We start from the raw sequence: 22,766 nt of genomic DNA, 5'->3' as shown, positions 1-22,766 counted from the left end.
TATATATATATATATAAAATATATTCTGTTTATTTAAATAAGTACATGGTTGTGTATAACAGTTTTTTGCATATGTGCATTTTAATATTCTATTACGATTTTGTATTTTTTTGTAACCTTATTTTATATATATCTTGTTTCATATCTTGTTTTTCATATCTTTCACACTATTAAAAATAAAAAAAATTAGATTGTTAATATCACTAGTATCTATTGCAGTGATGGAGAAATATCTTCTCAGAGTGATACATCAAGCGCTATACAGAATGATTTACAGAAAAGATTCGCATATTTGAAAAATTCAAATATAACGCTAAGTCAAATGTTCTTGATTTTATTCGACGTTTTGCAAGAATTCTTATTGTTTACTGGAATTGATGGAAAATCATGTTTGGATCAACAAGTATCTGCAATCGAAGATCCGTTAATTGACATTAACAACAATCTTTCTACAAAAACTACTCGCGATATTAAACAAGATGATTTTAATACAGGAACCATGAAAGATTTCGGTAATGATAATCATATAATCTAAGATTTTCACAAACTCTTTTAATACGAAAACGAACGCATCCAAAAGTGCGATAACAAGTGATTATACTTCCAATAATTTTAAAAACTATTATGCGAATTTAGAATCGAATCGTTATACGAGCTGTTCTCTTAAATCGACTGCCTTTTACTCCAAGAATTGCAATTTTGCATGCAAAAAAAAACCTGCAACCATCTTAACGAGTTCATCAATGAAAGACATATTTGGTGCTACTTCCTCTCCCATGGCTCACAGAAAATCATCATATCGAGATATTAGTAAAGATTTTTGCGTAAGCAATTATAATAGTTTTCCATGAAGCATTAAATTATAGCATAGTGCGTGTAATGTCAATGATTTTTATTTAGGCAGAAAAGATGGTAAAGATAAAAAGATTAAAATCGCCTCGTTATCCCAAATGTAATTTAACGTGTCACTTGTGCAAAGTGAAGGATCCACTGTCCCTGCGAGAGAAGCGAAAATTACCTTGCAGAACCGAATGTTTGAACGACGGTATAACGTTACCAGTGTGCCCAATGGATCCTTTATTAATTACTGACAGACAAGGTCTCATTGAGATTCACATTTCGCGATTGCAACTTTCTACATCGGTTAGTATATATCATACATTTTCCATTTCTTGAAATGGAGAATATAATCTTGTTATATTCGTTGAGATTATTAGGTTACAAATATTCCCGACGAAGAAGATATATGTAGTCTTCACATTTACGTAAGCTGGGATATTTGGGGCGAAAAGACCGCTTATACACCGAGAATGGAGTGCCCTAATCTGATTTTCAATTCGTCCTTCGTATATCGTATAGCGGATCTCTTCTCATTCTTCAAAAACGTACTGTCGGAATATCTCATCTTTCGAGTGAACATTGTTCGCCGAGACGGTACTAACTACACGTTCGCCCGAGGGAAAGTCTCCATCAAAGATATTTTAGATTATCCGCAGAACAAGTTGCATTATATCGTTCCTGTGAACAGTGTAATTTGTTCTTGCTTCGGCGTTAATTTCGGGCAACTATCGTTGTGGGTCCGGTTGAGCTGCAATGTCGATATGGTTGAAGCTTTTAAGAAGCAATGCGGCATAAGCTCATTGAAAGATACTCTCCATGCGCCTCCAATAAAGGACATATCTAAGAATTCTCTTCCTCAACATTCTACAAGACATATCGTTGACATAGTGTCGTTCAATGATCGGCAACAAAAGGATAGTTCGGTGTCTGAAGATTCAACGGATATCCAAGCGCCATTAGACTCAAGTAACATTGCTCGATTGTATGTAATTAAAATTTGTATATATATTGGATTGGAATATTTGATTGAAAACTGCAATTTATTAGATAATTATATTATTTTTCTATATGATTAAGTCGATTGGGATCGTACTAGTAGCAATTGTATTATAATCAATCATACAAATATTATATTATCGTTTTGGTGAATTAAATTATATTAATTGCATATATTGAATACTTCAATACATAACATCATTTTATCAAAATCATAGATTTTCAATATGAAAATGAAAACTCGGACGAGGAAAATTTTTATATCAATTCAAATAATGAAGAATTGTCCATCAATGAAACGAATAAAATGTCTGAAGAAGAAAATGGAACGATTGTAATGAAGTGAGATTTCTTCTTTGCTCTCGTTGTATTTTTCTACGCTATTTAAACTGCTCGCAAAATTGAATTTTGCAACTTGAAAAATAATTTTAATTAGTCTAGATTACAAAACGGATAATAGTAAGGAGAATAAGGAAAATAATGCTTCGAGGGATTCACCAAGCGTGGCGGAGTTCAAAACATTATTGGCGAATGTAAGATATGTTTAGCATGTTATGGAAAACTTTCGCGATTGTATGAGAAATAGCGAAAGCGTGTTATCTGTAAATTATCGAGATTCCGGACATATTCAGGGTATTTCGTTGCTCGAAGGATCAAGCAGCACGATCCGCGATATGGACGAGATTCTCTCGGACAGAAACTGGGAGAGGTATAAGCAGAGGAGTCTGCTGACTTTTGCCAGTACACTTAGTAATTTATTACATTTGTATTCATGTATGCTGATTGAATAGCTCGGTACTGAATTAGTCCAAAAACACTTGCAGGAGCTAATTCGTTAAACGTGGAAGCGCAGGATTACCAAAATGACATCTCTACTTGCGTACGAGACTGTTCCATTAGTTATACTTAGATTCTTCGCAAAGAGTGCTGGATTACAAACATAAATTTTCTGTAATAAAAAAAAGCTACCGACTATATTTTATACTGTTTAGTTATTTAACGCTGCAAGTTAAATAGCTACAGCAAATTAAGCTTCAGAATTTAATTTTTTAAAAATTTAATTAAATTTTAATTATTAATTATTAAATATTAATTTAAACAAATTTTCGATTTTATTGTTTAATGCAAAAAATTAATTGCTGAATAAACTAATAGAATTTTCGTCGAAGATATATCATCCATAAATTTATAGAAAATTATATTGTTATCATAATAAATTGTCATACTTTATGACGCAGCATTTTAATAATACTTGTAATGTAAATAAATTAATGCATTGTATACCAGCACATTTCTGATGGAAAAGCATACCTAAAAATATTTTCGCTAAAAGTATATCAATTTTCAAATGTACGTGACATTGTATGTAGATTAATTCAACGCAATTCTGATTTGAATACGCCCTTTTCAGCGCAATGAAAAAGATGCAATAATCATAGAAATAGTGAGTATGCAGTTTTTCGACGACAGTTGCGTGATGCAGGACGATCAGATACATTTGCTTTACGTAGAATATTCTTTCCTCGAGAAACATGGTGAAGATATGGAGACCATTTCCATGGAAAAACCAAAAACAAGTGCTCAAGAAATGGTCTACAAATATAAGAAAAGTATATGCCTTTATACGTAAGAGCAAATATTTAGATTAATATTATAAGTTAATAAAAAGATGCGTCTTGAAATATGATGTAAATTATAAAGAAAAATTATCATTCAGAAAGTATGTAGTGTAAATAAGTACAATAGTTTTGCGTAATTTTAGAATTTTGGATAAATGAAGTGACACATCCCGTACAAAGAGACAATTTGCGTGCCATGTTAGCCGAAGACATAAGTCCAAATATCAATTTTACTGTTATTAGTGAACCATTACCCGAGGACAGGGAAGTTAAAGATTGCGAAGAAGTGGGGCAAGTATAATGATCTATTTTATTTGGAATTTTCGTAATATTATTGCAAATATATAGAAATTAATATCTATTACTTCATGTTTCCTAGCTCTTACCAATAATCTTTAATTTTATAAGATTGATTTGAAATTTAATATTTAATAACTAATTTATAATCTCTTCTTTTAGTTATGCAACTTTTAATATAAAAAAATATGCACTTGGTGATGAGTGCAAATATATATTATTGCCGATCAAGGATAATAAAAATAGAGAAATTGGGACGCTGAAGGTAATACATATTATACGTTATCTCTTTATTAATAATTATTAAATTTAAATTTATTACAGATCTCTGTGTCTGGTATGAATGCTATTCGACAATGTTTACCAGAATTAAAATAGATTGCATTTGGTACGGATAGCAATATGAGAGGCAAATGTTACATGCATTTAGATTATTAGAAGATGATCGAATTGAAGTCAAAAGATCAGTATTCTGGTTCAACAAGAAGAATTCAATTTCTAAACAGATTTATTCAAAGTTTATTCAAAATTGTTCTACATATTTTCTAATACATTAAATTATGTTGTAACGTCAAATTGATAAACAATATTGATACATTTATTAATCTTTAAACATCTTGCTCGTACTTTCTTGAGTTTATATAAATTATTGTTGGTTTACAGAAGACTTTGTTTAGCGCTGAATTTTTTGATCGTTTTTCTAGCGTTTCCTTACATTTTTGTTAAGATATCTAAGTCTTTTCCTTTTCTTCTTTGTATCGATGCAGCGTGTTATTTAATTGCAACGTGTTATTTTGTTGAACTATATTATTCGTCGAGATTTTAGCGGTGCTATTATCCTTATTATCTTTCTGAAGCAATCGCTCGATCTCTTGATGTTGCTTTTTCATCTCTGACGACAGTTTACTTCGGCAAAATATATCGTTGTAGATATTTGTAGCTATCTGAAACTCTCTGCAATCCTGCGGGCTACGGGCAATTGACCAAACACCCACTATCGTGTCGATACCCTGGCATACTCTACACGCACCTGTGTATATTATTGTAGATCTTTTTTAAAATTTTTTACTGGTTCCTCGCGTGTAACATTTATCAAATGCGAAAAAATTAATTTACTCCGTCGCCTATTATACCTGCGAACACCGCCAGAGATTTCGCACGATTATCAACGGCAAGTAAGGAAAACGGCCCACCCTTCGTAAACGGTGCATATCCGGTTAAATTCCAGGCGAGATCCAATAAACCTTGATGAGCGGGCGGAGGTGATAATTTTGCGAGCGTTACATTTATGGTGCGATTAATAACTTTCATGTCTATTCGTACTCCACCCTGGATAGTTATCCATGAACCCGATATCTTGCAAGGCAAACCTATGTTAGAAAACCATTATTTAGAAATATTTTGTTTTGACATATTACATTCTCTTAGGCTGCACCCTTTCAAGTAAACTTGTCAAGTATGCATGTGCAAGCCACTTGTGCAAGTTTATTTGAACATATGTGGCCGGACTTCCAAAATAATGCATAAATTTTAATTTGATTAATAAAATTTTAATTTTATCAATAAGATATAGATATATTGGTTAGTTGAAATTTCTCAAAGAGGACTTTATTGATATTTGATGCCAAGTATTAATTAAATATCGAATTAAAATTTAAAGCAAATTAAGATTATGCAGTAACCTTCTATCTGTTCATTTTCAGTGGCTCGATTTGATTTAATTTCTTCCAATTCGTCAACAATCTTCTCCAATATCTGATTAGCAACTTCTTTGGTTTCGTTTAACGTCGTAGAAATATTCGCACGTTGTATTTCTTCCGTTGTCTTTATTGAAATCGCAGGTACAAAATTATCAGGTATTTGGTCGTTCGTTGGTTTATTATTTGTGTTATTGTCGCTTTGGAATTGTCCATGAATAATTCGAATCGCTTTCTGTTCAATTAACCCTTGTTTCTGACCATTGTTATACCAACTCTGTTTGATCCCATTTTCTCGATCGGGAACCAAGACATGTTCTATTGGTCGATTGACAATTGATTGAGAAAATACCGGAGCGTGATTGATAATTTTGTGCATGGCTTGACTCATGGGAATAACAGGATAAACATAATCATTAGATATACGCGCTATTGCAGGTCCAACATCCTTCTCAGCAATGTAAACATTCGAAGTTCCCGGAATTTTGCGAAGGATGTGCGGCACATCCATTGAAGTACCGGAATAGAGCACTTGCACTTCTTGAGGTTTGTTCATCTCTGGTATAATACTTAAATTTGAATACAAAGGAGGAACTCTTAGATCCTGATATTGTAGCACATCGCTAGGAATATGTTCGACTTCGATTTGCGGACCAAGAATGGTATCCGTACTAGTAGTAAAAACTTTCGCGAGATCAAGATCAGAATTGATAAAATTTTCAGTAGGAGATTCCATCTCATTGATGTATTTGCTTTCTTTAGATCGATTAATAGTTCGACCTTGAAACTGATAATCCTTCTGTGTTACCTCGGGGATGTACAGACTTTCTGAATTGATTTTTTGATCAATCAGTATCGGCAAGTACGTAGACGCGTAATCGACAGCGTTATCTTCATTTGCTTGACCGATCATAGAACGATCGATTTCCCAAGGTTTTAACAATTCATAGTTGTAAGTTAAATCTTTGCCATACGAATCTCTGTCTGTGAATTGCTGCTTGAATCGTGAATGATTGATTAATGATTTGCTGGCAAAGAGAGGATCGTTTGAGATTTGCCTAGCGATTCTGTCGTTTCCAATCTCTGTTTTATCTTTTGATTGCTTTTTAATTGGTTTGACATCGTCGTTGTTATAATACTCTGAATATTCGAATCCATGATTGCTGGAATCTTTTTTAAAATTCTTTGTTCGTAGTAAGCGTTTAATCTTCTTATTTGGCATTTCACTGATTTTTCGATGCCTTTGTCTTAAGCGATTATCTTTTTCACTTACAAAGTTACGTTCAGCAATGTTATTTTTAATCATTTTATTCACAGTATTTTGGTTTATCCCATCAATATTAAGAGGTAGATTTATTTTTTGTCGTTTCTTCTAGACAATAAATGTTACTAATTAAATTAATATTTAAGTAGAAGAATATCTCGAATAATAAAATCTTTCTTTTACTCACTTTAATATGATTTTGCTTACGTAACCAAGGATGTTCTTCGAACCTTTCTAATCCATATTTATTTCTCTTTCTTGTCCTCTTTTCATTACGATTTAATAATTCATTCAGTTTTCTCGTACTTACTATTGGTTCACGTATACTTTTCATTCTATCTACCAGTAAACCTTTCATGTTAGAATGATTACGTACAGTAATCCCGCTCAGATTTGCCAATTTCTTTATATTACGTTGTAATTGCGGCGATTCGAGAGCTTCCTTCGCTAATTTTTGTGCTAAGGATTTAGTCTTTTTTCGTTCGGGATTAAACGTAGCCTCCAAATCTATATTTTTGTCGAATCTTTCATTAGAAACTTGCTCGTCCAAATTCGATCTTTTCACCATCGTTTCCTTTTTACATGTATTATTATCTTGCATGCGGAAAAAATCCTTTGCAGGCGGGATAATTGATTGCACAGCAAACACGTCATTGCAAATTATTCTGACTAATAATAATATTATCATGACGAACCTGATCACACGTAAGAAAAAGCTGTTGTGTATATATACCGTATCGCAATAAAATTTGGCAATACTTAAGATACCAAAGATGTGTACAATGCCAAGAATACCTGTAGCGTTTGCTTATATTTCTTGGTATCATTTACAAAGCATTTGCTATTCTAACAAGAAAATTCTTCCTTCCTTTCTCTCGTTTTTGATTTAAGATTTATTTGTTAATTGTAGCTCGAGTCTTACGATTCCGCATTTCATCGGCGAAGACGAGAAATTGCACAATTCTTTGAGTTTCTCGTAACTACATCGATATATGTGTAGATAAAAATTTACGAGCGATAAATCGACACGTAAATGTTGCTTTCTTCTCGCCAATCTCATTTTGTCGCGAATGCCTTCATTAGACTGAATAAGACATTCTCACATTGGATTTAGCTTTGTTTTGTGTTCAGAGTTAGTACAATTTAAATCTTTAAAAATTATAATTTAAAAAATAGAAATATATATAAGATATAATTTAATTATTTTCAACATTACTGAACTTTAGTATTTCTTCGCCAAAATTTTATATCACGTTAAAACATTGTTAATTATAACCATTTTCCAGAATAATTAACATTTTTATAATGTTAAACTTGTAACGCTGTATTACATATTGTAACAGATTCTATATCCAAATAGATTTTATCTGCTCCTAATTTTAAAACCGCGTATAACGAAATACGTTATAACTGATCAGTAGCAAAGAAATCGCAGTCAGTATAACGCTGCTGGCCGTCTTGGTATCGATTTGGATCCGTGAAGAGAAATCCCTGGAGAGACGTGCAGGCATCGATTATTATTAGAAGCGGCCGAAACTCGGCCAATTGACCGCGCTACGAATTAGCACATGCAAACCCCATAACAATGATTTCGCAGTAGTTGTTCTCATTTTAGTCACTTTGTTTGTGAAACAAACAAAAAAAGAAAGAATAGTTTGTTACAGAAAAAATAAAAACATTTTATAAAAGAATAGCTGGTTTTATCAAAGAGATAGAAAGAGAGAGAGAAAGTTTTACATTACTTTATTTTTAAAAATTATTTTCTGAAAATGGATTAAGGAATGAAAAAAATAGTAAATAAATTAGAAAATATTTAATAATATTAAGGTTAATACTAAAAGATTAAGGATTTAAAAAATATTTCATCAATTATTCGTAATTTAGTATTTTTTAAATTAATAAAATAACAATAAATTGTGTGGAAATTTTCAGAAAAGAGCACTAGAAGAAACGTACGATTATTAAATATTTTTTAATGTACTTGAACATACATGTACTGACGTACATATACTGCTTAACTCACACTTTACAATAATTATCGTAGAAGAAGACCTAATTGAGTAACTACATCAATTCAATATGTAGTTCAATTTATAAATAGGAATTTTATCATCCTGTAGGGCCAATGTAATGTTCAAAGAACAGAATTGAGGTATAGCGATTAAGGGAAAACATTTAAGAAAGCAATTCGGAGCATCATGTCGAAGAGATTATCGATGGCGATGAGGAGGTAGAGAAGAGAAGAAGAAGAAACTACGCTCGGGCATCGGGACGCGTTGTCGCTGGCATTGGTAGCAGTCTCGAGATAGCCGTCGGCTGGCTTCCTCACTGGCTCGGGCGATTTATTCGGGGATTCCTAGATAGTCGAAGTGGCGAGCGAGTGACTCGACGACGTCGACGGAGATCGACGAGGAAGATCATTTTGTATACGTAATTCAATTGCTTTCCCCTTTACGTGTTAAAGCCGATAATCCGAGGGTTGGTGAGTGAAAGCCGAGACAGTCTCGAAGGTCCTGGAGGTCAGTGCATAGCTCTCTCCTCTTTCTCTCCCCCTAGGACAGTTCTGTTCTTCTTTCTCCCCTGATCGCGTTTCCCTTTCTGGCTGTTGTCTCTTCTTTCTCTCGTTCGTCCCGTGTCAGCTCAGCTCGTTGGTGCTATTTTCGCGCGAGTGTGTTGTGCAAGTGTCGAATGTTAGCGTTAAGGTGCTGATTCCGATGTAGAGCTCGTTCGATAGGTCAAGTCGTCTCTCACTCTGTTCGTCGGTAAACCTCACCCTGTCCAACTTACCCTACACTCCTGACACGTATATTCTACTATGAGCGGTTTATATGTGTCTGTGTGCAAGTACAAAAGATCGTACTTGTTAGAAATGCAAACGCCATCGTCTTTCGATGATCGATATCGATAAATTCATTCAAAGTTTAATAATGCTATGGGTATAAATATACAATCTACATATATTTTATGTAAAGATACAATTGAAATGAAGTCTATATAATTGATAACTAATGTCATTTATAAAATTTATTTCGTTAACATTGTAAATATATTACTATTCTACTCTGTCTATATATATATATATATAATTAAACGATTAAATACGTTGATGTAAAAAGAATTGCCAATACCAGGGTTGAAACGTCTGTATCACATTTTTTAATATACACATTGGATTACACACGAACAATTGGTGTCGGCTCACATTTGGCAATTCCTTTTACATCAACATATTTAATCGTTTAATTTATTTGGAGAGCCTTTCGTATTTTTAATTTGATTGTTATATATATAATGTATAATATTGAGATTTGAATTTGTCAGAATTACAATTCTGGATCAATACTAAAAGTCGAGTCGGATAAGTGTATCAACAACGATGATCACTTATCGCTTTGAATGAGAAAAGTTATTGGTTATTTAAATTGTAGCGAATGACACGTACTTGCAATTGATATCTTGATAGTGACAATAATAATTTTATGATCTATTTGTCATACTGTCTGATTTGTTTTGAGTGACATATATAAAATACTGACATTCTGCCATGCGAAAGTGTGACACATTGCGAAAATGAAAGCGTGATGATGGTCTTCCTGAACAAGGAGACCGTGATGATATATGATGTTTCGCTTCAGCGAGACAGATACAGATTAATAAATGTGTTTAATTAGTTAAGGTCTGGATTCGGTGTCGCCATCAATTAAACGTCTGTTCGTGTCGGTCCCAATTTTCGAAATATTACACTTAAGTACTGAATAGCTTGTTCTATTAAAACAACTTTTAAATCCCAAATTGAAAGAAGTAACATAATATAGACTCTAGCAATTAAAAAATTTAATTAAAAATAAAGTATAATATATAAAATTTTTTGAAACTTTAATTTTAATTTTAATGTTATTTTGTAACGGCATTTGTGCAATTCACTTTATCCGTTTAGTACTTAGAATTACAAATTGATAGTATATTATATATTTATTACGCAAATATATTATTCTTTCTTTTATGATTATATCATACGATATATTAAGTATATGAATATTTGCAAAATATATTTAGCTCTGTTCTAAAGATCAAGAATACAAATTTTTCTTGCGATCAAAACAGTGAGACAGCCAACCGTGATAATGTATACAGTCTGAAATTTTTGGCCAAATGAAATGCATAGCTTTCTATGCATCGCTCTAGTCGTGCTCAAGGTGCTTCATAAAATAGCTGCACTATTTTCCTGGCACGGTTTCCCAGAGTCAAGCATCCAATGAATCAAACCGTAGGAAGGCCAAGTTTTTAGTTTTATATAAACAGAGTTATACATATATATATATATGTGCCGACACTCTAGGAATTTGCGCATAAATTTTATTTAGTAAACTACACAAATTAAGCTTGATTTACTTTGCGGAGGACAATAGAAGCTGATAATGTAATTAATTATTTTTATTGTAACTTCAAGTCAATCAGTTCATTAATATTCACGAAGTTTTTATAATTTTGCTTTTCTCGGCTTGTTAAATTTTTTGCGGCAATCAATTAATGACAAAGGAATTAATTCGATTTTATCAATGTCTAAACATTTTTCCTGTTATATTAACCAATTGTTAGTTGGATAGACAAATTTATAAATTTATTTATTGTTATTTGGGGATGTGAATTTATCGTTTTTTCATCAAGTCACTGGCAAGAGTAACCATGTAAATTGCTAATCTTCGATCGCGACCTGTATTTAAGAAAAAGTTTTCTTCCCAATGGTAGCTCCGGGGCCATGTGTTTAGACCACGTGAAGTAGCTGCTGCATCGTTCACTAACACAAGGCCAAGTATATTTTCATTCCAGTGAAACGTTTAGAAAAATCGTGGATTAGCGCATGATTTGCTTTCATTGCATCAATGATTGTAATCGTGATAAAGAAAACTAATAATAATTACAAAGCTATAAATTATTTTTGTAATAATTCAACAAATATTTTATAAAAAAAAATATATTAATGCAAAAATTAAGGCCGATGCAGAACATATCGAAAATTGAAAATTGAAATTTATACATTCAAGTTATGATCTGACGCGCGCGTTGCAATTTCCCCAAGAATGAATCATCTCGCGCATCAATCCCGCGAATCAGTGGCACTTCGTGGTGATGCGAAAATCGAATAGCGGAAGTGACCCGATTAACGGAGAAACGAGTGAAAATGCGGCCAACACCGCGACGAGCCGACGGAGTCAGCCAATCGCGACGAACAGCTACGACTGTCCGCGTGTCGCAAATAGATCTCGGATCTCTTAAACCAAAGGTTGATCCACTGAGATGCTTACTTTAATTATCCGTGCAACTTATCGTCGTTGGCTCTGGCCATTAGGTAATGAATTACGGAACTCGACGGCAAAATCAAGGACTGTCGTAAACGCCGCGATTTTCCGCGCCGCAGGAAAGAGAGGAATCTTCCCTGTCACCCTCGTCTTAATTTATCTATATGCTCCGTTTCAAAAACTAATATTCTTTATTTCTCCATATTGTATTGCAATTTAGTTAAGAGTACTGTCAGAGTTATATAATTCTTTCTCTATGATTTTTATTTTGCCTGTAAATCAATCTATAGTTGGCTTCTATAGTTGGCAACTATCACAGGTTTCATTATATTCTTCATTTTAAATGCAGATTTAAACAGATATTAGACATTGCGATTGACGATAACTTTATAAGATTTCCGTGGATAAATCTACTGTGTTTTCTTGATTCTTTGATGTAGATAAGTTACCTACTGCTCGAAAGAGAGACTTCAAGAACTTGCAAGCTTTCTTGAAATTTATTTGGAACACATTTCGCAACGATGTGTTTAATGATGATATTGCAATGATATATTAGCATTTATATGAACATAAAAAAAATTAATTTGTTTATGTAAAAAAATTATCACAAATATATAAATTATTATTTTTAAATCATTATTGAAATAACAAGGTATACATATTTGCTATTCTTTCCACTTTAATAAGTATATTACGACTAATGTACAACAGAATTAATGATAAAGCTAATTTAGGTAAAGTTTAAATTATATTAGCCTTTATTTATGTATGTTTCAGAATAATAATGTAACATTGAATGATTGAACGCACGTAATAATGGCATTTAATTCGCGAATGAGTACTACATCCAAAAGAAAAAAAGGTAAGTAATATTTATTATACTTTGTAAAAATCGTGTAAAAAAATACTTTCTCCTTTGATTAAATTATTACAATTATGCCGAGTAAACGGATTTAAACAAATTTATTTTGTTTGCCTAATAATAAATTGAATATATGTAAGCATGTTACGCATGAAAAATAAGAATAAAACTTACTGTACTATAAATATATATATTCGGCATTATATTTCAAAAGTACTATGTTGGAAATTTAGAATTGCGCTATTTAAATTTTATGATTCATGATAAAGATATTTATTAGTATATAAATACTGATATTTTTCTATATGTAGTATTCTATATGTTGTATCGTTTGTGCAGAATTTTCGTTGGAGTTATCTCGTACCATCACTGGTGAAACGACAATTCAACGAGGGGTAACTGAAGAAGTACATTTAACAAGCAGAGTAAGTACAATATCGATCATGAAAAGGAACGCGGCTTCCATTTTTTTCAACTGTACTTTATTATATTTTCTACATTTAAAATAAAATAGTCATATATATTTTAATTTATAAAAAGAGGGAGAAAAAAGGCCATAGATAAGTAATGAGTACAGCTCAAAGAAATAACAAATGCTTAGATTAATTAATATAAAATAATAAAAACACATCGATATTTAAGCTGTATTCCAAAATTCAGTGTCAGCTCTAAAAATTGATAGTTTACGTTACGTGCTCTATAGATTTGTAGCACTAGTAATGAATTTTGGAACACAGTCTTAGTTATAGATGGTAGAAAACGCTTTATGTTATGCGTTCGATATATCTGGAACTGAGACAAATGACATTTATTCATAGAATACCCGGTAACAAATTTTTTATGCATGAATATATGTAAATATGTATAAACATACATAAACATATATAAATATTCATAAACATATAATTATGTATGAGATATGTCCATACATGTTTATACATCTTTCTTTAGTTTGTAAAATTATTTTTTAGTGTATTAAAAATAATAATAATAATGAGAAAGCATCAAAAATAATTAAAAGGAAAATTTTCCGTTGTTTGTTTAAGAAAAAATCAAGTTTGGAAAAATATAAAAGAATTGCTCATATATAGTTGCATGTAAAATTATACATGACAGTTATGTATGAGCAAATTTTTACATTTTTCCAAACTTGATTTTTTCTAAAACAAACAATGCGAAAATAGTTCCATTAACTATTTTTGATGTTTTCTCAATATTATTATTATTTTTAGTACACTAAAAAGTAATTTTACAAAAGAACGAAAGATATATGGACATATTTCATGTATAATTAAATGTATCTTTAAATAATTGTCCAAAGACATGCTATTGATATATGCATATTTAAGCTATATTTTCATGCTATATTTACGTATACAGGAAATAAATATGTATGTAAAAATTTTTATAATCTGTATTATTATCGAATGTATTTTATGCAGACAGATTTTGGAACATATACTTTATTAAATTATAGAGATATTATATAAAGATATATACACTTATAGAGTTTTTCGACTATGTGAGTCTCATTTAGCGTGTGAGGTTGACATGTCCTTGACAACAGCAACATCTTTTTTGACACATTGCGTCGGTCCGTAGAAAAAAATCTGGGAATCATTGTGATCGAGAGGAGACCAGGCGGGTACATGACAGAAGTAGATGGAATACCTGATTCGCTGCCAAAAGCTGTAGTCTACACACTGCCATTTCGAGCCCTCCCGCGTTACGCGTGCGTGTCTTTCGTCTTCGCGCTTTGTCTTTCCCTTTTTACCCATCGCCTTTCGCTCAGCAATCTTTTTATTAAGATCGTTCTTTTTCGCGCGATGCATACAAGAGATGCATTATCTCGGCGCGTTTCAAGTTTCTCAAAGCAATGCTTCGTTCTCGCGATGTTGCACCGAAATATGTACCCAACCCTATTAGGCTTGGCTTAATTAATCGTGCAACTTCTTGATGTTGTAATATATATAGAATTATTATCATTATGTTATATATTTTATTATTGATTATATGAGGTAAAAATAGAATTTATTTTAATTTATTATTTGTTTTTTTACACTCCTTATCCTATTAAGCTTTTTGTAATATGTATATAATTATTAGTATTAATATCTTAGCACATACATATTTCACTCTATCATCTTGACACTGATGAGACATTTCTGGAAATGGAGAGTGAGGCAAACTGGGGACAAAGCCCGAGGAATTTACACAATTTATGTTTACATGCGAGGTACTTGTCCGGCATTGATTGGTTTTTATTCTCGGTTTATTTTTGATCGCATCGTGCAGTTTTAACAACGGCCAGATGCGTTTATCGGTCATCAGTGAATTATATGAGCCATCGCGAATTCCGCCCACGATATGCACACGTCTGGCGCCTCGTCATCATCCAAAGGGATCTTCCGGATTTCGAGAAAAAGCAGTCGAGAATATAAAAGAATTAATTTATGTGGTCTTTGCAATCAACTAAGTACTTCGTCAAATTCTGCAATCGACACTTAATTTCTGTAATCAATTTCTTATTTTAACATTGTCAACAGAAGTTAAATAACAATTGTTATACTTATTTAAATTTTATGCAGATACATCATTTTATTTCTTTGGAATTAAATTTAACGTTTCATTGAAGATTTATACGCTCATTTATTACGATGAAATAATATATGAATTAGAATGCTCTCATAATTCAGTATTGACCTTATAAATCAGTATTGACCTTGCATCGTTTATCATGGTTCGCTCGACTTCTTCCCTGAGAAAACTAACAGTTGTCGTAAATTACCGCGAACGACCGCGGAACAAACGTTAAGGTAGCTTTAGTTCGTCCATTAAGTCACGCTAGGAAAACTGCTCGCTCGACCATAAAAATATGCAAGTATGTTCTGGATACTCGCGCGTGATTTTTCCTTCGTCTGCCAGCGGACTGGCACCGAATAGACGTTTAAGTTTAAACGCCATCGCTTATTCTCATCGTTTTTCATTGTAAAGCTTTATTTCTCACACCTATTCCGCTTGACATTGCCAACAAAGCGTCCGCGCATTTGTTTATGAGGGGCTTAACTATCCTGAGCAAATCGTCTCTTGCTCTTTTTAAACTAACATTTACGATTTATTGGTATTTGCACGGTGTGCCTACCATTGTTTAAAACGGAACTCCACTCCAGTACAACATTATTATCAAGAAAATTACCAAGCAATTATTAAAATTTACACTATTAAAATTCATAATGAAAACATAGGAAGTTCTAAATTACATGAGAAAAATATAAAAAAAATATTCTTTGAATGATCTTGTACTATTCTTTGAATAGTACAGTATAATTATATAAGCAGATTATTAATTTCAATCGTAATTCTGATAAAATATATTCTATTCAAATTGTGTCATGCAGTTTCAGAATCGAATCTGTGGTTACTGAATCCGTGGCTTTCAGAACGCGAGAAACTTCCACGTGCAAACTCCCGTGCGCCGAAAATCCAGTGTGGGCTATGCACGACTTCACGGAGATCCGAGTTCGTGTACTCAGTTCTAAAGATGTATTGGAGAAGTGTAAGAAGGGTAGGCTATTTCTGGTCGTGGGAGCTGAGAGAGAGACTCGCTGTGCAAACGGCTCTTAGCCACTTCGTACGCAGAGAGTAGTCTCGCTTTCGCCGCGTATCGTCGATATACACCTTTCGGGAGGACCGCATCTCGCGAAAAGCCGAACGATGTGACCGGTGTAATGAGAGTGAAGATGTTTTGCTTGGTGATCGGCATGAACGAGAATCTATACAGGCTATGAAATCAACAAAAATTGTAGTATAGAAATAATGGAGAACGCGTGCATCCGATTACACTGGAACGAGAAACGAATGACATCAAATACGTATAATAGACGAGAATGAATATTTTCATGTAGGAAGAAATGATAAGAAGCAAAATAATTTTTTATTTCTAACAACGAAACAGGATAAATCAAAATTACTTCTAAAAGCAGTGTTTAGAGAAAAATTTGAAAAGAAATTTTGCTTTACATTTACAAGATTAAATATTATCAAGGAATTAAAAAAATTTCTGTACAAATATTGAAAATTAATGATTATTTTAATAGTTTCATTTTTAAATTTGCATTTCCTAAATTATTTTTAAAGAACTATTAAATTATTTGCATGAAAGTGCATATGCGGAATTAATAAGTGAACTAATACAGAAATCAAAGTTGTGATTCAGGACATGTAATGATGTACAGAAATTGTTTTCTTTTTTTAGAATTATAAATATGAAAAGTGAACCGTGAAACTCTCAATATTATGTCAGTTTACGCGTCAGGTGACGCGTGCGAGGTATTAAGCAACCGAAAGTAAAATGTCAAATGGTTAAATACCTGTTCTAAGAAAAGAGAGAATAAATATAATATTGAGCAGACGTTAGCTCAAGTAGTAAGACAAATTTCTTTTTAAACAAAAATTTAAAACGGATGTTAAAACTTTTCAACTTTGGATCAATTATAAAGACTTATATCGAGAAGCACCGATAAGTGATACGCTTCGATCTAAATTAAATATTTTATTCAAAAAGAGGAAGGAAATCATATGCAAGAAGTTGTACTCAGAATCTAAGGCATGTGTAGATGAATCGAAAGAGGTCGAAACGAAATTCAACAGACGATATCGCGGCGGAGGCGAGACGGTGATGCGTGAAAATGATCGAAAGCGCAAAGTCGCGATTCCCATCGTGTGGATGCCAAGTTTCGAGCTGATGTCCATTTATCTGCATTACCGGCAAAACGATTTCGTTAACGTGTGGGCGTAAATGTGATTGGACATTAATTTCTGAAGAAAGATTCAGTATATAAATCGACTTTTGTTCCGGTTAAAACGCGAGCTTCTATAGCGCGCTCTTAAGATCAATTCGATTCGCACGATTTGTGAAATCGTCGCGAGTTCAAGTTCAAGACGAATCTGAATCATTCGAAATCTCGAAAGCTTAACATATAATCTTTCATTCTAACCGCTTTTAAAATCGCAGAGTATATTTATAATCTCAAGTCATCAATCAGAGTACTATAATATTAATAATTTCAAGCCACCAAGAAGGGCATGATTAAGAAGAATAATCTAAGATCAAGAATACTCCATTACCTATTTCTATAATCAACCTCGAAATCCACGTGATAATATTTGTAATTGTTAGAAAAATTATGAAGTATTATTAATGTTCTCACTGAATATCGAATAATTATCTCAGGAAGAGACAATGTCCTTCTGCAGGATTACAGGTAAAAGTCGGGGTCTCCCTAGACCAAACTACTTTCCGCTTTTACCACCTATAAGTCCAGCGGACGCGAAGCGATTCTGCCGCATCACTGGCAAATCTTACGGCTTGCCGACTCATCATTACATTCCGGTGCTGTTGGGCGCGCATCCTCACGACAAATCAAAATGTAAGATCACGAACGCGTCGGGTCTCGGCGCGCATCATTACACCGCCGGTTTGATTGTCGGCGAAAAGAAGAGACACGTGATGCTCAAGGACTATCGCTACGTCTTCCCGATTTTGGAGGGCGAGGGTGAACAGCAACGTGCATTGAGAGAGCTTTTAAACACGAAGCAAACACCGATTGAAGAAGCAGAGAAGTTTGTGTACACGGTGGAAGAACGAAGATGCAGTCTTGTATTTCCGGCGAAGTTGGAAGCCGCCGTTAGGGACGGAGACGTCAAAGATGTAATGCTTTCGAGAGATTGTGATACTGTTTTGTTAAGATTGAAGCAAGGCAAAAACGTGTCTGTGGATTTTAAGAACTTAGAGGATTTCGAAAATCTTTATGACGGCATGGGACCACGAGAAGAGGTGCTGAAGGAACGAGAAAAATTGGAAATGGAAGCTAGAAAACGAAAGAGGAAGAAACGGACTGTACTGAATTATGCAAAGAAATTTTTTGAGGAGAAGGAGAGAGCAGCCGATGAGGAAGAGCTCCAACGTACCAAGCAGCTTAAACTACGAAGCATCAAAGAAGAGATCAAGGAGGAAATGGCAGAAAACTGGAAGCACGTGAATGTAGAACAAGCGAGACTGACATCTTTTGATATCGTGAATATGTCGAGTGCCCTCAAGGATGTAACAAAACCCGTTTCCAACATATTAGACTGGAATTTATTGCAGAACGACTTGAAAAAACCAACTGGCGTGCCAATAATCGAAAAAATACCAGTACCTGTAATGGCTGAGCCACAAATCATAGATCAAGAACCAATCTTATACACCAGTCCTATACCTGAGTTTGTAGGTGGTTTTGAAGCGATCGCAATCGTAAAACCGCTGACACCTTTGATTCCAAAGCCGGATATTACATTGCAGCGTGCGATTCAAAATATCCCACAGGATGATCTTAAAGAGAACGCGAACGTGACGGAGAAGCTTTTGCAAGCTGGAGAACAGGCGTTAGAATGTCTGCCTAAGATAGAGGAAATACCCGAACTAGTGCGAAATCTATCCACTGGCAAGAAGCTCACGATGCATAACGTTAAAGGTCTCAAGCTGGACATCAAATCGGCGGAAAGATTTGTCGCTGGTCAAACGGTGCATACACCTTCCGGTACTATTTTCGTGCCTGGTCAAACCTTGCAGACGCCTCAAGGTCCCACCTTCATTCCCGGATTAACTCTTAATACGCCTGATGGTCCTCTTTTGGTCCCTGGACAGATCGTGACCGTGAATGAGTCAGAGGGAGCAAGGACATCAGTGTTCGTCGCCGGGCAGACTTTAACGACAGAGCGAGGCGAGCGTTTCGTGCAAGGACAGACATTCCACACAAGCGAAGGAAGCAAGTTTGTTGAAGGTCAGACCGTTCTGACGGAGGAGGGTCCAAAATTTGTAGCTGGTCAAGTAGTAGCAAATGGTACCTTCGTCGTTGGTCAAACCGTGATTACTTCGGATGGACTACGTTTTATGGCGGGCCAGACCGTTATGGATTGTCATGGTGAGCCAGTCTTTGTGCCGGGACAGAATGTGCAGATCAATGGCAAGCATGAATTTGTACCTGGTCAATGCGTCGAATCACCGAACAGCGAATCCAAGTTTGTTCCTGGACAGACATTGCTAACAGCCGAAGGTCCGCAATTTGTTCCAGGTCAATACGTAACTACGAAATCAGGCGAGAAACATTTTGTCCCTGGCATTACTAGAGAAACAGAGGATATCTCAACATTTGTGTCGGGAATGACGCTGGATACCCCGAAAGGTCAGAAATTTGTTGAAGGGCAGGTGTTAAAGACTCCGGAAGGTGTGGTATTCTGTCCAGGACGAACCATTATCACTGAGAAAGGCTTCGAATTTATCGCAGCGAAAAAGTTCGATGAAGTAATTTTCCAAGACGCCGGTCCTATCGGTATACCTGTGGATTCAAAGACTGCGAGTGCAATATCAACTTTTCAGCAGCGTGAAGTTTTTGGTCACATGGTGCAGACAGAGAAGGGTATAGAGTTCTTTCCGGAAAACGCGAGAAATTTGCCGGAAGGGAGAAAAATCGTGCCCGGGCAGTTGGTCACCGGTGACAAGGACGGACCACGTTTTGTACCGGGTGTCATGACAGAGGATGGCTTCTTACCAGGTCAAATAGTTACAACAGAGAAGGGTGAGGAGTTCGTGCCTGGTCAAGTAATTGATACTAGCAGTGGACCGAAATTCGTGCCCGGCCAGATAGTGGAGACCCGGACCGGTCCCAAGTTCGTGCCCGGTCAAACTGTAGATACGCCGGATGGACCACGTTTCGTGCCAGGTCAGATTGTCGATACCAAAGTAGGACCGACGTTCATTCCCGGTCAGGTAATCTACACCGAGGAAGAGGGATCTAGATTCGTACCGGGACAAGTGGTGGACACGCCGGATGGGCCCAGATTTGTACCCGGTCGCGTGGTGGAGGCAGGCGAAATGGGTGTGACCTTCATACCGGGTCAAATCGTGCAGACGGAAGAAGGGCCTTGTTTCGTCGCCCCTGATCTCATTGATACACCTGAGGGTGAGTTAGAGTTTTCTGTACAGGGGTTCGAAGTTACTCCCGAGGAGCTGCGACTGCTGCGGCCGCAGCATCTACATTACAATCCACGTTTTCGCCATCGCGGTGAGACCAGCATAGACTCTAAGATGTTACACGAACTATCTGAGGCGGGATTATCCGTGGGACGAAAAGTTGCGACGAGTCTACCGACGGTGGACGTGAATGTGGATCCGAAAGCAATGGCTTTAGAGCAGGCTCTCGCCGTGACGACAAAATTAGGTCTGCAAGGTGGTACGGCGGTGAAGTTGGCGCAAGTCATGTCGACAATTGCGCAATTAGCGAAAAATATTGTTCTGCAGCAGCAACAAAATTTAGACACTGAAAATGCAATAATGTTAACAAACGGTAATAAATCGCCTGTTATTGAAATTGAAGAAATAAGGACAAACGATGAAAACAACGTCGAGTCACTGCAGAGTATAATAAGAGCAGCGATCGCAGCAACTGCCCTGATAATATCAGATAATCAACAAATAACATTGGATAATAGCAACTCTCAAGACTTCGTCTATTCTTCCATTAGTGAATCGTTTAATATTCTGTTGCGTCAAAACGATCAAGACATTGATCGATCGGTGGATGAAATTTTAAAAATTCTCTTAATTTCGCAAAATCGCAGTTCTCTTTGCCAAAGCGTACTGTCGGAATTGTTAAACACCAAGAAAAACAAAGTGAACATTCTCAAATCGACCGTGAGTCCATGCCAGCCGTTGCGGAGAGATACTATACTCGAAAAGCTGTCGATGGTTCTCGAAGAGGAACACGATACGGATTTAATTGGACCGGCCTTTCGAACTGTTTCAAAGAATGATCCGGAGCTAGTGTCACTTGTTTTGGAAAATGTGTCGCGACACGTAGCGAACGTGGCGACTGAGAAGGAAGCTGCGGAGACGGTTCATAAGGCGATCGTCTTGGCAGTCCGAGAATCAAGCAAAATTCGCGTAACGGAGCTATTGAACGCCGAGGGATCGGACGTTCGCGAGATGTTGCTTCAAGCTGTAGGTTTAGCACGAGCTCTGGGGATGCCTGACACAGCGAACAGCTTGCTGTCGGTGATCAGCGACGAGAAATCTACCCGGGCTCTAGCAAACGACCGGGTGACCATGGACGTATTGAAGAGGCTGGTAATCATGAGGAAACTCGCAGAAGAACGGCCACCTTTTATGAATGCTCTCGGACAGCTATGCAGCGATCCCGAACTGGCTAAAACGGATCCGCGATTACGAACTCTCGTAAGAGAGAGTGCCGCGTTGATGATAGTACCTGAAGAGATTCCGTTGATGTCTTCAGCCGACGTTCCAACTGCGTTGCTACGTGCTGATAACAGCCTGGCAATGGAAGAGTTCTTATTGAGAAGAAGTCATAAGCGGTCGGCTATTTTCATGATTTTGAAACAGGGTATGCAAGCAGTCGTACCTAGAGAAGCTTCCAGATCAGTGTTAACCGGTGAAGTCGCCTACACTGTCCTTGATGAAAATGGTATACATCATTTCGAACCGTTGCACGTATTTTCGGCACTCAGACTGAATCGTCCAGCCGCTCATCGGTTCTCCATGTATTGTTGCCCGGTAGCAAAGGAGGTGGATATTGATGGCGAGATGATGTCCACCACCTTTACCGGCACGACATCGATTGCGAGTAGTCTGGATGGCTCTGCCAATGGTAGTTCCAATAAGCAAGAAAGTAATACTGCAACTCTATCAAAATCTGAACAATCGGTTGCTTTTTATTCAGTCAGCAGGGAGAACACGCCAAGTCTGAAGAGATTGAACGGTGCTCGACAATGGTACAACTTCGAGCGGGTAAAGTATAATATTAGGAAGATGGAGACTGTGATGAAAATTTTGGA

The 22,766-nt window shown here is 35.5% G+C and overlaps 3 protein-coding genes across 9 annotated transcripts in view; 2 read left to right on the top strand and 1 right to left on the bottom strand.

The window, feature by feature from the left end:
- Nucleotides 1-4,158, top strand: part of LOC108732155 (uncharacterized) — a 14,184-nt gene extending 10,026 nt beyond the window's left edge. The window contains exons 9-19 of the mRNA XM_018462824.1: nucleotides 637-824; nucleotides 901-1,143; nucleotides 1,218-1,806; nucleotides 2,055-2,178; nucleotides 2,273-2,369; nucleotides 2,469-2,586; nucleotides 2,661-2,716; nucleotides 3,248-3,446; nucleotides 3,599-3,746; nucleotides 3,915-4,017; nucleotides 4,077-4,158. Coding sequence (XP_018318326.1) covers nucleotides 637-824; nucleotides 901-1,143; nucleotides 1,218-1,806; nucleotides 2,055-2,178; nucleotides 2,273-2,369; nucleotides 2,469-2,586; nucleotides 2,661-2,716; nucleotides 3,248-3,446; nucleotides 3,599-3,746; nucleotides 3,915-4,017; nucleotides 4,077-4,130 — 1,919 coding nt within the window. The 3' untranslated portion in view covers nucleotides 4,131-4,158. The remainder of the gene's footprint in view (nucleotides 1-636; nucleotides 825-900; nucleotides 1,144-1,217; nucleotides 1,807-2,054; nucleotides 2,179-2,272; nucleotides 2,370-2,468; nucleotides 2,587-2,660; nucleotides 2,717-3,247; nucleotides 3,447-3,598; nucleotides 3,747-3,914; nucleotides 4,018-4,076) is intronic.
- A 325-nt stretch (nucleotides 4,159-4,483) lies between these two features.
- LOC108732139 (uncharacterized) lies at nucleotides 4,484-7,598 on the bottom strand. Its single transcript, XM_018462801.1, has 5 exons — nucleotides 7,509-7,598; nucleotides 6,901-7,408; nucleotides 5,435-6,821; nucleotides 4,886-5,122; nucleotides 4,484-4,782 (listed from the first exon to the last, which is right to left on the bottom strand). Exons 1-5 carry the CDS (start codon nucleotides 7,538-7,540, stop codon nucleotides 4,484-4,486), a joined length of 2,463 nt encoding a protein of 820 aa, XP_018318303.1. The 5' UTR covers nucleotides 7,541-7,598.
- Nucleotides 7,599-9,018: 1,420 nt separating this feature from the next.
- The window catches only part of Obsc (Obscurin), a 43,873-nt gene continuing 30,125 nt past the window's right edge, over nucleotides 9,019-22,766 (top strand). For 3 of the 7 annotated variants that reach the window (XM_018462811.1, XM_018462813.1, XM_018462810.1), the window contains exon 1: nucleotides 18,118-22,719. In XM_018462811.1, the coding sequence (XP_018318313.1) occupies nucleotides 18,118-22,719 (4,602 nt within the window). Of the gene's footprint in view, nucleotides 9,233-12,790; nucleotides 12,876-13,214; nucleotides 13,301-18,117; nucleotides 22,720-22,766 lie in introns of those variants that run through there. The other 4 variants (XM_018462815.1, XM_018462817.1, XM_018462814.1 and 1 more) reach the window with 2 other exon arrangements.

This window comes from Mycetomoellerius zeteki, unplaced genomic scaffold (assembly GCF_001594055.1).
Source record: "Mycetomoellerius zeteki isolate Tzet28-1 unplaced genomic scaffold, Tzet1.0 scaffold146, whole genome shotgun sequence".
Classification (NCBI taxonomy): domain Eukaryota; kingdom Metazoa; phylum Arthropoda; class Insecta; order Hymenoptera; family Formicidae; genus Mycetomoellerius; species Mycetomoellerius zeteki.
The sequence above is the reverse complement of the archived record's forward strand: the minus strand, read 5'-3'. Positions and strand labels throughout refer to the sequence as shown.

What these genes read in the sequence shown, in the direction of transcription:
- LOC108732139 (XM_018462801.1), bottom strand. Translation starts at nt 7,540, where the DNA reads ATGATACCAAGAAATATAAGCAAACGCTACAG. An exon ending in AATATAAGCAAACGCTACAG is followed by an intron (nt 7,409 to 7,508) that starts GTATTCTTGGCA and finishes ACGTGTGATCAG; the next exon opens with GTTCGTCATGATAATATTAT. An exon ending in TGAAAATGAACAGATAGAAG is followed by an intron (nt 5,123 to 5,434) that starts GTTACTGCATAA and finishes TTTCTAACATAG; the next exon opens with GTTTGCCTTGCAAGATATCG.